At 42.7% G+C, this 13794-nt stretch overlaps 1 protein-coding gene across 4 annotated transcripts in view; it reads right to left on the bottom strand.

Moving 5' to 3' along the window:
* LOC135523816 (protein phosphatase 1B-like) overlaps nt 1-13794 on the bottom strand; it is a 29829-nt gene that overhangs the window by 11201 nt on the left and 4834 nt on the right. For 3 of the 4 annotated variants that reach the window (XM_064950749.1, XM_064950745.1, XM_064950748.1), the window contains exon 2: nt 4288-4782. In XM_064950749.1, coding sequence (XP_064806821.1) covers nt 4288-4770 — 483 coding nt within the window. In that variant the 5' untranslated portion in view covers nt 4771-4782. The remainder of the gene's footprint in view (nt 1-4287; nt 4783-13794) is intronic. The other variant, XM_064950746.1, reaches the window with a different exon arrangement.

The raw sequence follows: 13794 nt of genomic DNA on the forward strand, positions 1-13794 counted from the left end.
CACGTTGTTGTATTAAATTGAGATTTGTCGTCACTGGTCTACACAAAATACCCTATAACGTCAAAGTGAATTTTTTATTTCTTTTTACAAATTAATAAAAAATGAAAAGCTTAAAAGTCTTGAGTCAATAAGTATTCAACCTCTTATGGCAAGCCCAAATAAGTTCAGGAGTAAAAATGTGCTTAACTAGTCATATAATAAGTTGCATGGACTCACTGGGTGTTTAATAATTTCTTTAGAGTCTATGACATTGGGGAAAAGGTGTGCTAAGCTGACATATGGAATTGTTTTAAGATGGGCACACTGGATCATTTTGCTATTTGATTTAGAATTTTAGGACCCCTTTATATATATATATATTTTTATACCTAAAACAATTGTATAAAATATTGATTTTGGACCATAGAAACTCAACACAATTATTAAATAGCACAAAGGACAATCAAAAAATAAATCATGAACTTGGTTTAAGCTAGAAGGTAACCGATACCGGTAAAAAAAATAAAAGGGTTAAATATGTGTAAACAATATATATTTATTTCTATTTCCCAAGTTTTTTTAAATTTAAAAAAAATATCTCCTAGATTTAGGACAGACACTCGTCTGTCCTAAATCTAGGATAAAAAATAAATTAAAAAAAACTTGGGAAATGTAAGTACATATACATTTTGTTAACACATATTTAACTTTTTTTTTTACTGGTATCGGTTACCTTCAGACGAGTCACGACACTTGTGGGGGTGGTGGAGCAAAACGGAGAACACCATCGTGTTTGTGAGAGGCTCCCCCTTAGGACGCTACAAACAATTGTTACAAGAGTGATTTTCAGATGTGGCAGAGCTAGAGCGGTGTTTGTCACAACATGAGACATTTCACCGCAGATGCGGAAGTGCGACACTGGCAGATGAGGTGGATAGAGATGCATTCAATTCTAGCTTAACTTCTTGGTGACAGGGGAGCAGTATGGAGTAGCTTGGATGAATAAGATTCCCAGAGTAAACTGCCTGCTACTCTGTCCCAGATGCTAATATATGCATATTATTAGTAGTATTGGATAGAAAACACTGAAGTTTCTAAAACTGTCTGTGATGGCAGGCGAAAACCTGAGAAAAATCTAATCAGGACGTGGGAAATCTGAGGCTTGTAGTTTTTTAAAACTCAGCCCCTATTGTAGATACAGTGGGAAATTGGTTGTTGCACTTCCTAAGGCTTCCACTAGATGTCAACAGTCTTTAGAATTTTGTTTGAGGATTCTACTGTGAAGTGGGACCGAATGAAAGAGGAATGAGCCAGGTGTCTGGCAGATTGCCACAGGCTCTGATGCGCGGTCACGAGAGAGTTAGCTCTCGTTCCATTGCATTTCTACAGACATAGGAATTCTCCAGTTGGAACATTATTGAAGATTTATGATAGAATCAATCTTTAGGATGTTTTTATACTGAGTTTGAAAAGTTTCTACAGGCTGTAATGGACCTGAACGCGCTTTGGATTTGTTGACCAAACTCTCTGCTTGTTTAGCTATGGTTGAAAAGAATATTTTGAAAATCTGAGATGACAGTGTTGTTAACAAAAGTCTAAGCTTGAGAGCAAATATATTTATTTCATTTCATTTCATTTGCGATTTTCATGAATAGTTAACGTTGCGTTATGCTAATGAGCTTGAGGCTATAAATAGGATCCCGGATTGCTCAACGCAAGAAGTTAAACTAAGTGATTTCGATGGAGATTTTTTTGGTCATGTAACTCAGATGAACACACTGGTGCGTCAATCGACTCTAGGGGGTTAATAATAGTGTTTAACACGACTGCATCGTCTCTGTACCTATCACACACATTTATCTGTTGAGGTCCCTCTGTCGAGCAATGAATTTCAAACAAATACCAGGGTGGTTTTCCAATGCCTTGCAAAGGGCACCTATTGCTAGATCAGCAGACACGGAACATTCCTCTGAGCATGGTGAAGCTATTAATTACACTTTGGATGGTGTATCAATACACCCAGTTGTAGAATGATACAGGGGACCTTCTGAGTTGTCAGAAAACCACTCAAGGATTTCACCATGAGGCCAATGGTGATCATGATAAAGAGAAAACTGAGGAAGGATCAACAACATTGAAGTCAGTCCACAATACTAACTTAATTAGCAGAGTGAAAAGAAGGAAGCCTGTACATAATACAAACATTTCAAACATCCATCCTGTTTGCAACAAGGCATGAAAGTAACATGCTGACCACACCGCTTGCGTCGCATACTCTGCAAAATAAATGTACACATACATGTTATTCAATCATTGCACCCACACTGCTCACGCGTGTCTGTGTAGTCAGGTGTAAAAATAGAACTTGGTTCTATTTGTGACGCTTGACGCGCTGCAATTCCCGCCTATCCCAGCTCATTGGTTTTTAGGAGAGTATTCCCACAGGGGTGATTGAAAGATGAATTGAGGGCCATACTCCAGTCCAGTTGGTGGTGGTAATGTACCTTAAAGTTGGTTGCCAAACGCCATATAAACTCCAAAGAAGAATCCTGGAGGAGAGGTTACTATAAAAACTCGGTTTACCCTTTTATCTGTGGATTAATTGTCAGAGAAGAGGACTTTGTTCACTTCAAGTTAAAATAACAACCCAATGTTTGCTTGTAATTGTTAAAGACTAGGCAGTTTTTCAGAATAAACAAGAAATGTAATGGAGCTAAGCACGGGCAAAAACCTAGAGGAAAACCTGGTCTGCTTTCTACCAGACACTGGGGGATGAATTCACCTTTTTGCACAACAATAACCTAAAAACACAAGACCAAATATACACTGGAGTTGCTTACCAAGAAGACCGTGAAAGTTCCTGAGTGGCCGAGTTTCAGTTATCGTTTGAAATTCTATGGCAAGACTTAAATGGTTGTCTAGCAATGATCAACAACTTGACAGAGCTTTTAGAAATAAAAAAATAAATAAATGGTGCAAATGTTGCACAATCCTAGGTGTGTAAAGCTCTTAGAGACTTACCCAGAAAAACTTAGAGCTGTGATCACCACCAATGGCACATCTACAAAAGTATTGACTCTCTATTGTAAATTAGATCATTTCTGTATTTCAGTTCAAAATTATTATTTTTTAAATTCAAACATGTTTTCACTTTGTCATTATGGGGTAATGTGTGGTTTCATTCAAGCTGTGACATTTGGAATAAGTAAGGAGAATGAATACTTTCTGAAGGCACTGTGAGACGATAGGCTTGTCACGTTACAATTAAACTCTGCAGCCGTTTTTACCTCAATATCAAAATCATACCTTTAAGGTTCTATCTGCAAAAGATGATCCAGAGATATGTCTTTAAAGTTGAGAACCCCCATTTGTTTGAATGAAGTCAGCCATTTTGATCTTGTATTCTTTTGAACTTGACATGAATTGGGATATTTAGAATACTATATATTAGGTAGAGAACATTGAACGTAATTTTAGGGCCTAACGCCCACCGCCACAGGCATCGGTGGGTTAGATGTCTATTTCCCCATCCACGTTGGCGGGTGGTCAGGGCTCCACAGTACGATCATTTCACTCACATTTCTGAAAACAAATAGTAAAGTTTGAACCCATTTAAAGTAAAATAAATGCTGCACTAGCTTTTTAAAAATTATTTCTGCTGTTTAGCATCATAGCTAGTAAATTAATCTCACTAAGTCAAATAACTACGAATCCTGCAACAATGCCTGGCTGGGGGCTGTGTGCATGTGAAGGGTAGGTGAAAAATATATATTTTTAAAGTGCTATGAACAGTTATACAAGTTGGTCTAATTTACTTGAAACTAAAGTCTACTGAAGTGAGGCTTAGTCCTTCCTTGGCTATTTAAACAAAAACTAGATGTTTCACAAGCTGGGTTGTCTTTCTACATTTGAGTTTCAACTGCTAAGGAAGAGAAGCAATGCGGATGCTAGTCAGATTCTCAATTCCACAGGCACAAACATGACGAGTTGCGCAACCTCGGTAACCTCCCACACTTAAAGGGGCAGGTGAAAATGTTTGTCTAATCTGTGATATTTTGGTTAAAAGACTCGACACAAACCGGTGCGCCTGGCACCTACTACCATACCCCGTTCAAAGGCACTTAAATCTTTAGTTTCGCCCATTCACCCTCAATAGCACACATACACAATCCATGTCTCAATTGTCTCAAGGCTGAAAAATCCTTCTTTAACCAGTCTCCTCCCATTCATCTAGACTGACTGACATCAATAAGGGATCATAGCTTGCATCCCTAATTTGCATCCCTAATCTAGTGTAATATATTGTACCTGTGTAGAGAATCCAACTCGTCCATCTCGGCTCAGCACGGCCCGGGAGTCGCCACAGTTTATGAAGTAGAGGTGGAAAGGGCTTAACAGCACACCCACTGCCGTGGAGCCGCTGCGGTCCAGCCCTTGTCGCAGGTCCGTGAAGCTGCGCATGTATTCGTCGATCTTCAGGAAGCCCGTGCGGATCCCATCCTTTACACCCTCCACTGAGCCCGTCCCCGGGGTGAACTCCGCCCCCCCTGATAGGATGTGCTCCAGTAGGTGGGCGGAGCAGTAATTGGCAACGCGGGAGCCGGCATGCCCGTCGTAGACGGCGAAGAAGGACCAGTCGGTGAGGCCGTGGGGCAGGCCCACCATGGCGGTGTGGGCATCCTCCATCTCCACCCGCCAGCCCTGCATGGAGCTCAGGCCGTAATGCAGCCCATTGCCCTCACCATGGGCCGTATGCTTCTCTGTCTTAGGCTTGTCCAGGAACGCCCCCATACCTACAAACTGCTGACAGGAGAGAAAACATACATAAAGCTACGTTATCAACACAGTCATACTTCAATAGGCTAATGGTGGCTAGGGTGCCACTGAAATGTTTTTCAGCTGGTCATGTTAGTTTTTGGTTCCCTATTTTATTATTATCATCATGATTTGGGTATGCAACAATGGGTATGCAGACATGGTATTCAAAAAGTTTGGTCTGAAGTCTTGGTTGAATCTTTGTAATACGCAACTCGGTTATCATGCGCTGATTGAAAAACAATTTCTAATTGCTTTCCCAAAAACCGACTGCAAAGTAGGCCCTCCCTGGCAGAATGATATCATGATAATTTGTATAAAATCACAGGGTATTCTGCCATTACATGTAGCCTACATCGTACAAAAATACATCTAGCCTAACAACATTCTCCTGGAAGGTGCACAATTGAATAAAAGGGCAACGACACCCCTCCCCCCCTCCCCCAAAGATGTGTTTGATTGTTTTGAGACCTCAAAACATATCAGAAGACCGCTCTTAAGTCTACAGCAATGCATAAACCATAATATTTTGTATTTTTACATGCATTTATTTAATTTTTAAACAAAAGTGTGATTAAATAGTGAAAACCTGAACTACAAGCAAAGGAAGAAGAGAACAGGCTCTGGAGCGGCATGTGGACACGCTGTGCAAGAACTCCGGTACACAGCAGGCGGAAGGCGACACGTAGCTAGCTAGCACACTTGTGCACAGCACAGACTGTGCACTTTGCCCCCACCTGCCGGGCACTGTTTTCCCGCAGTTCTGTTACCATGGCCAGGGTAGGTGTTCGGCAGGCATTAGCGAACACTGGGTGCTAGCAGGAATGCCCACACGCCTTGAACACCCCGAACTGTGGGTCTAAATTGAATTGGTCCACTCACACAAACAGCATCGTGAAGAAGGCGCAGCAGCGCCTCTTCAACCTCAGGAGGCTGAAGAAATTCGTCTTGTCACCAAAAGCACTCACAAACTTCTACAGATGCACAATCGAGAGCATCCTGGCGGGCTGTATCACGGCAACTGCTCCGCCCTCAACCGTAAGGCTCTCCAGAGGGTAGTGAGGTCTGCACAACGCATCACCGGGGGCAAACTACCTGCCCTCCAGGACACCTACACCACCCGATGTTACAGGAAGGCCATAAAGATCATCAAGGACATCAACCACCCGAGCCACTGCCTGTTCACCCCGCTATCACCCAGAAGGCGAGGTCAGTACAGGTGCATCAAAGCTGGGACCGAGAGACTGAAAAACAGCTTCCATCTTAAGGCCATCAGACTGTTAAACAGCCACCACTAGCCACCACAAACACCACCACCGCCAACACACTGACACTGACTCAACTCCAGCCACTTTAATAATGGGAATTGATGGGAAATTATGTAAATATATCACTAGCCACTTTAAAACAATGCTACCTTATATAATGTTACTTAACCTACATTATTCATCTCATATGCATACGTATATACTGTACTCTATATCATCGACTGCATCCTTATGTAATACATGTATCACTAGCCACTTTAACTATGCCACTTTGTTTACATACTCATCTCATATGTATATACTGTACTCGATACCATCTACTGTATCTTGCCTATGCTGCTCTGTACCATCACTCATTCATATATCCTTATGTACATATTCTTTATCCCCTTACACTGTGTATAAGACAGTAGTTTAGGAATTGTTAGTTAGATTACTTGTTGGTTATTACTGCATGGTCGGAACTAGAAGCACAAGCATTTCGCTACACTCGCATTAACATCTGCTAACCATGTGTATGTGACAAAATTTGATTTGATTTTGATTTAAATTACACACTACTGGGCTTGCATGATCTGCTTGAGAAAGGTGCAACTGAGGACTGCAATTTGGAGCATTCCTGTTTGTGGACATTCCTGCATCTGCAGGAACCCCTCTTTATACTTCTATTGGTCAATTTGTATGCTAGGACTCCTGTACACAGGTGGGAGGTGGGGGCACTCTAGTACAGTAGGTGGTGGCAACGCATCAGAAAGTTGGACGCCAACTGCCGATAAACCTAACAGAAAAAGATGTGGGGCTAGCTAGTCAACACTGGAGTTGCTTACCAAGAAGACAGTGAATGTTTCCGAGTGGCCGAGTTACAGTTTAGAATTCTATAGTAATACCTGAAAATGGTTGTTTAGCAATGATTGACAGAGCTTGAAGAATTTTGAAGAATATTTTTTGGGGTGGAAAGCTCTTAAAGATTTACCCAGAAAGACTCACAGCTTTAATCACTGCCAAAGATGCTTCTACAAAGTATTGACTCAGAGGTGTGCATACTTATGTAAATTAGATTTAAGTATTTTATTTAAAAAATAAACAAAATACAAGTTTTCACTTTGTCATTATTGACTATTGTGTATAGAGGGGTGAGAGAAAAAAAATCGATTTATTCAATTTTAAATTCAGGCTGTAACTTTCTGAAGGCACTGTATTGAATTAATTTGATTAAATCTCATTTTTGTTTTAGCACAAATTTCCAAATGCCTGTATCACAAAAAAAAGTGTTTTTCATGTGCATTTATGTATTTTTTGACTCGTCTCATTCGCTTGTCCTGTGCTGTGTGTACCTTCCCATTCTCACACACGCCAAGCCACTTCCCCTGCCACTCACAACAGAGATAAAAGATCACTTCTTCTTCTCTGAAAAGCCGTTTCATCTCGGTATTTGCATTTGAGGTTTGGTCCATCGGAATAGGTCATGTAGACAATGAAACAAAGATATTATTTTACTGTAATAGGATGAGAATGTTAGTGCAGAGCAGACCCTACTAACACTGGAGTATCCATGAACATTGATTCTGGAAAAAGTATTCTGTTTGTCGAGCGCGGCAGTGCAGTACCACGTATCGCCAGCAGGATTACAGCCATAGACTTATTTTCTGGCTTTCTAGTTTGTGTTTTTATACATTTGCAATGAATATAAAAAAAATATGCATTTATTGATTTCAACATCTAAGCAAAGTGGACAGGCTAGCATGCTGTTCAAATTTCAAAAAGCTAGAGTCGGACAGGAGGGTGTGTTCATAACAGTTCAACTGTTTTGCCTTGTTAGCTTGCAAATAGATCCAAGTTGACTCGACTTGAAATAAAAGATTAGTTGGCTACTCACTAGAACATGGGCTTGTGCTGGAGATTGTTTATGAGATATTTGTTGATTTTCTAAATGCCTGCTATAACCAGTTGGTCATTATTATTGAATTATGCATGGTTCTGATTAAAGTTGTAACAAAAATGGCATTTTCAGAGAGAGTTGAAAGCCAGATAAGTGATTACAAAAAAAACAACAGGTAAACGCATTTTGATACAATTATTAGTGGGTCTTATGGTTGTGGAAGGCCTATATGTAGCCTAGGTATAATTACACAAGCCCTGAATTCATTAGATTGCTGACTGCTTGAAAATGCAGTCTATTGCCCTTTAAAAACTGTGCAATAAAGCTTATAGACAAAAATAAAACTGAGATATTAAGTTTGAAAAAAAAAAGATTTATATGCCATATCGACCAGCCCTAAATCGTGAGCACACACACACACACGGCACGACAGGCATGTGCCCAAAAAAAGGTTGGTAGGCACAAAGAATGACTCCCCAACTGGCCTTGGAAGAATGTGTGTGTGTTTGTGTGTGTGTGTGTGTGGGGGGGTGAGAGCCAGTGGGGAGCACACAAGTCATGATGCTCTGTAAAAACACAGTCTATTAATAGTGTGTGGTTTGGGTTTCAAGCTCAAGGTGGGAAAGACACTCCATTCATACCTCTACTAGCCCCCCCATCACTCCTACTAGCCCCCCATCACTCCTTCTACTAGCCCCCCCATCACTCCTTCTGCTAGCCCCCCCATCACTCCTTCTGCTAGCCCCCCCATCACTCCTTCTGCTAGCCCCCCCATCACTCCTTCTGCTAGCCCCCCATCACTCCTTCTGCTAGCCCCCCATCACTCCTTCTGCTAGCCCCCCATCACTCCTTCTGCTAGCCCCCCATCACTCCTTCTGCTAGCCCCCCATCACTCCTTCTGCTAGCCCCCCATCACTCCTTCTGCTAGCCCCCCATCACTCCTTCTGCTAGCCCCCTACCCCTCCTCCTGCTAGCCCCCTACCCCTCCTCCTGCTAGCCCCCTACCCCTCCTCCTGCTAGCCCCCTACCCCTCCTCCTACTAGCCCCCTACCCCTCCTCCTACTAGCCCCCTACTCCTCCTCCTACTAGCCCCCTACTCCTCCTCCTACTAGCCCCCTACCCCTCCTACTAGCCCCCTACCCCTTCTACTAGCCCCCTAGCCCTCCTACTAGCCCCCTACTCCTCCTCCTACTAGCCCCCTACCCCTCCTACTAGCGCCCTATTCCCCATCACTCCCCCATTGTCCCTCTACGAGCCCCCCATCACTCCTTCTCTTCTAAGACTAGGCTACCCATTCGTCCCTATACTCAGAGTCGATATCCACGTAATAAGGAATTCACCAACTACGCCCACAAATTGGACAAAAACAAACATTATTTCCAATTAAGCCCCATTTAACAAGGAGCCAACTTAGACATACAATTTTTGCTATACAGAATCAACAAAACATGCCGAAAAGCTGCTGTGTTGTTCAATGAACAGTGCCAGTTAAAAGTTGACACACCTACTCATTCAAGTTTTTTTTGTTTGTTTAATTATTCATGGTTATTATTTCAAAGTGTTGATGTCTGCACTATTATTCTACAATGAATAGTAAAAATAAAGAAAAACCCTTGAATGAGTAGACATGTCCATACCTTGGACTGGTACTGTACATGGAGCCAGGTCAAAAACTCTGACTTCTGTTTCACAATGCTCCCAAGTAAGGAAATAGAGCCTGTGAGAAGAGCCCTGTGGCTTCAGGCTGTTAGGCATGGGAAAGTGGGAACACGGTGTCTAAGTAGGCTACATGTAGCTCTATGTGTGTGGAAACATTCTCACATGCAAGACATTTAACTTGTTTAGTACAGTCCGTTTGTAACTCCACTCACTACTTGTAGCTGTACAGTCTGTTTGTGTTGTTGGGAGCATTCACTCAATTGGCTACTAGCCAATGGGGTAACCTAGGTAACCACAGGTTGTTTTCCCCCACAGGTGGGCAGCGATATTCTATCTAATACCGACTGGGTCTATATCAATGTGTGTGTGTGTTTGTACAGAACGTCTGTCATGTTAGGCAGTACAACTCTAAAATAAAACAAACTCACTACTGTTGCCTAGCAACCAAACATGCAGTCTAGGCTTCATTCAGCTACCTCACACACGCTCTCTCAAAAAAAATGGGAGCAGTGTGTGTGTGTGTGTGTGTGTGTGTTCGAGGAGGAACGAGTTACATTGCCCAGCCTGAAATGGCAGGGAATCACAAAGCTCCAGCTTCCTTCTTTAGTATCCCCTTTATTCTCCAGTGGCATTTGGGTGGACTGCTACACACACACACAGACATAGGTGTTATTGAGACACATACACCCCAGCTCAGGGACGAAACCACAGACTCTCGACCACTCAACCCTCGAAACTGATGTCACCCAACTTAAAACCACAAGCCGAAACCAGGACTCAGATCTCCCACAGCCACACGTGGTTGTCAAGAACCACTGGCTCTGCAGAGGGAAGTGGAGGCCAGTGATTACATAACTCTAATGAGCGCAGAGTACAGCTCTGTGGTCACACACATACGTCACTTTTCCAACTGTTCACAGATCCATTTAGAGGATTCCATTAGGCTTGCAAGAAAGGAATCTCTCTGTACTTGTGCATGTGACACATTACAACCTATTTGAATTCAATCATTTGACAGAACCCCTTTTGATTTGATCAAAACCTTCCATAAATATTTCCCCATTGTATAAGTGCTCAGAAAGTGACTTTTTCATACCCCACCATGAGACAGTCATGTCTTCATCACTGGAAAAGATACAGTTGAGATTGATATTTAAAAGGTTTACAAACAGGGTTGTCATTTGATCATTTCTGGAGATTGCTCTTTCTGATATTTCTTAAGAAAGCATTTTTGGGGATTTGTGTGTATTGGTAGGTAAACACTGCACTGTTGGCGCTAGAAACATATGCATTTCGCTGCACCTGCGATAACATGCTAATTACACTACTTGACCAAAAGTATGTGGACACCTGCTCGTCAAACATCTCATTCCAAAATAATGGGTATTAATATGGAGTTGGTCCCCCGTTTGCTGCTATAACAGCCTCTACTCTTCTGGGAAGGCTTTCAACTAGATGTTGGAACATTGCTGTGGGGACTTGCTTCAATTCAACAAGAGCATTAGTGAGTTCGGGTGCTGATGTTGGGCTATTAGGCCTGGCTCGCAGTCAGCATTCCAATTCATTCCAAAGGTGTTCGATGGGGTTGAGGTCAGGGCTCTGTGCAGGCCATTCAAGTTCTTCCACACCGATCTCGACAAACCATTTCTGTATGGATGGAGCTTCCTTTGTGCACAGGGGCATTGTCATGCTGAAATAGGAAAGGGCCTTCCCCAAACTGTTGCCACAAAGAATGTCATTGTATGCTGTAGCGTTAAGATTACTCTTCACTGGAATGAAGGGGCCAAGCCTGAACCATGAAACAGCCCCAGAACATTATTCCTCCTTCACCAAACTTTAGAGTTGGCACTACGCATTGGGGCAGGTAGCGTTTTCCTGGCATCCGCCAAACCCATATTCGTCCGTCGGACTGCCAGATGGTAAAGCGTGGTTCATCACTTCCCACTGCTCCAGAGGCGGGCTTTACACCACCCCAGCCAAAACTTTGGATTGCGCATGGTGATCTTAGGCTTGTGTTCTTTGGCGGCTCATATGCTGACGTTGCTTCCAGAGGCAGTTTGGAACTTGGTAGGGAGTGTTATAACCGAGGACAGGCGATTTTTAGGAGCTACGCGCTCCAGCACTCACCGGTCCCGTTCTGTGAGCTTGTGTGGCCTACCACTTCGTGGCTGAGACGTTTTTGCTCCTAGACGTTTCCACTTCACAATAACAGCACTTACTGTTGACCGAGGCAGCTCAAGCAGTGTAGACATTTGATTAACTTGTTGGAAAGGTCATATGACAGTGCCACATTGAACGTTTTATTTGACATAGAATTGTAGCGGACGTAGCTGTCCCAAATCAACTCCTCAAACCGTAGCAACTAAACAAAAAAGACTGGATAAATGTAACAAACATATGATAATCATTAGGTAGGATGATTGGATTTGTAAGCATTAAGACAATTGGTTCAGCTTGCCCTCAAAATGGGTGGAAACCTATCCAGTCCATGCAGAACGACATCCCAGCACACCTGATATAGCTAACAGAGATCTTGATGAATTGATTTTGATTAGTTTAAAATCACACCTGGGCTGGAACTAAAGCCTGCTGAAACTGTAGCTCTCCAGGACCAGGGGAGAAAACAAGTATTGTTACCTATCCAAAATATTTTTGTGCAGATGTAACCGCTGTGAAATGGCTAGCCAGTTAGCAGTGCGTGCTAGTAGCATTTAAATCAGTGACGTCACCCGCTCTGAAAACTTGAAGTAGTTATTTCCTTTGCTATGCAAAGGCTTTACAAGGCTTTTGTGGAGCAATAGGTAACTACGCTTCGTGGTTGACGATTGGGGCAAGGAGATGCACAGAAGCAAACCTGTCACACCATCTGAACACGCCCCTGTACTGAACCACTCAGCCTCGCACTCCACTTCCCTCAATCCCTCAGTGATGGGAGAAAGAGATCTGGTTAACTGTATCAAATGTCATAGCTTGTTCTCCAGCTTTCTAAATAGGGAGCCAATTTGTTTTTAGCATTTATTTCCATGACTGATCAAAACTATTTTTTTCTCATTGCTCCCTTGTCCATCTGCAGCAAAAATATCTTTGGAACATCGAAATCGCAACACATACACTGAAAAAAAAATAGAAAACTCAACATGTAATGTTGGTCCCATGTTTCATGAGCCGAAACAAAAAGATCCAGAAGTGTGCCATACGCACAAAAATATTATTTTGCTCAAATTCGTTTACATCCCTGTAAGCATTTCTCCTCTGCTAAGATTATCCAATAACCTGACAGGCGTGGCATATCAAGAAACTGATTAAACCTATTGTACAGAAATTAACATAAAATTCTCTGGCAACACCTCTGGTGGACATTCCTGCAGTCAGCATGCCAAATGCCCGCTTCCTCAACTTGAGACATCTGTGGCATTATGTGGTGACACAACTGTACATTTTGGTGGCCTTTTGTCACCAGCACAAGGCGCACCTGTGTAATGATCACGCGGTTTAGGGAATTGGGCAGTACGTCTAACCGGCCTCAGAACCGCAGACCACGTGTCACCACGCCAGCCCAGGTCCTTCACATCAAATCTTATTTTATTGGCCACATATTTAGCAGATGTTACTGCGGGTGTAGTGAAACGCATCCAGCTTCTTCCCCTGCGGGATCAGCGGGAAATTGCTCACCTTCGATGGCCACAAAGATGCCATGACGAGAACCTGAGGCCCATTGTCATGCCATTCACCCACCACCATCACCTCATGTTTCAGCATGATAATGCACAACCATGTCACAAGAATCTGAACACAACTCCTGGAATGTGAAAATGTCCCAGTTCTTCCATGGCCTGCATACTCAGCAGACATGTCACCCATTGAGAATGTTTGTGGTGCTCTGGATTGACATGTACGACAGCATGTCCCAGTTCCCGCCAATATCCAGCAATCTTTGCACAGACATTGAAGAGTGGGACGATATTCCACAGGCCACAATCAGCCTGATCAACACTATGCAAATGAGATGTGTCACGTTGCATGAGGCAAACAGTGGTAGCACAAGACACTGACCGGTTTTCTGATCCACGCCCATACTTTGTGGTATTCTATGACCAACAGTTGCATATCTGTATCCCAGTCATGTGAAATCCATAGATTGGGCATATTGAATTTTTTTTAATTATCGATTTCCTTACATTAACTGTAACTCAG

Source organism: Oncorhynchus masou, chromosome 31 (genome assembly GCF_036934945.1).
Source record: "Oncorhynchus masou masou isolate Uvic2021 chromosome 31, UVic_Omas_1.1, whole genome shotgun sequence".
NCBI classification, from domain to species: domain Eukaryota; kingdom Metazoa; phylum Chordata; class Actinopteri; order Salmoniformes; family Salmonidae; genus Oncorhynchus; species Oncorhynchus masou.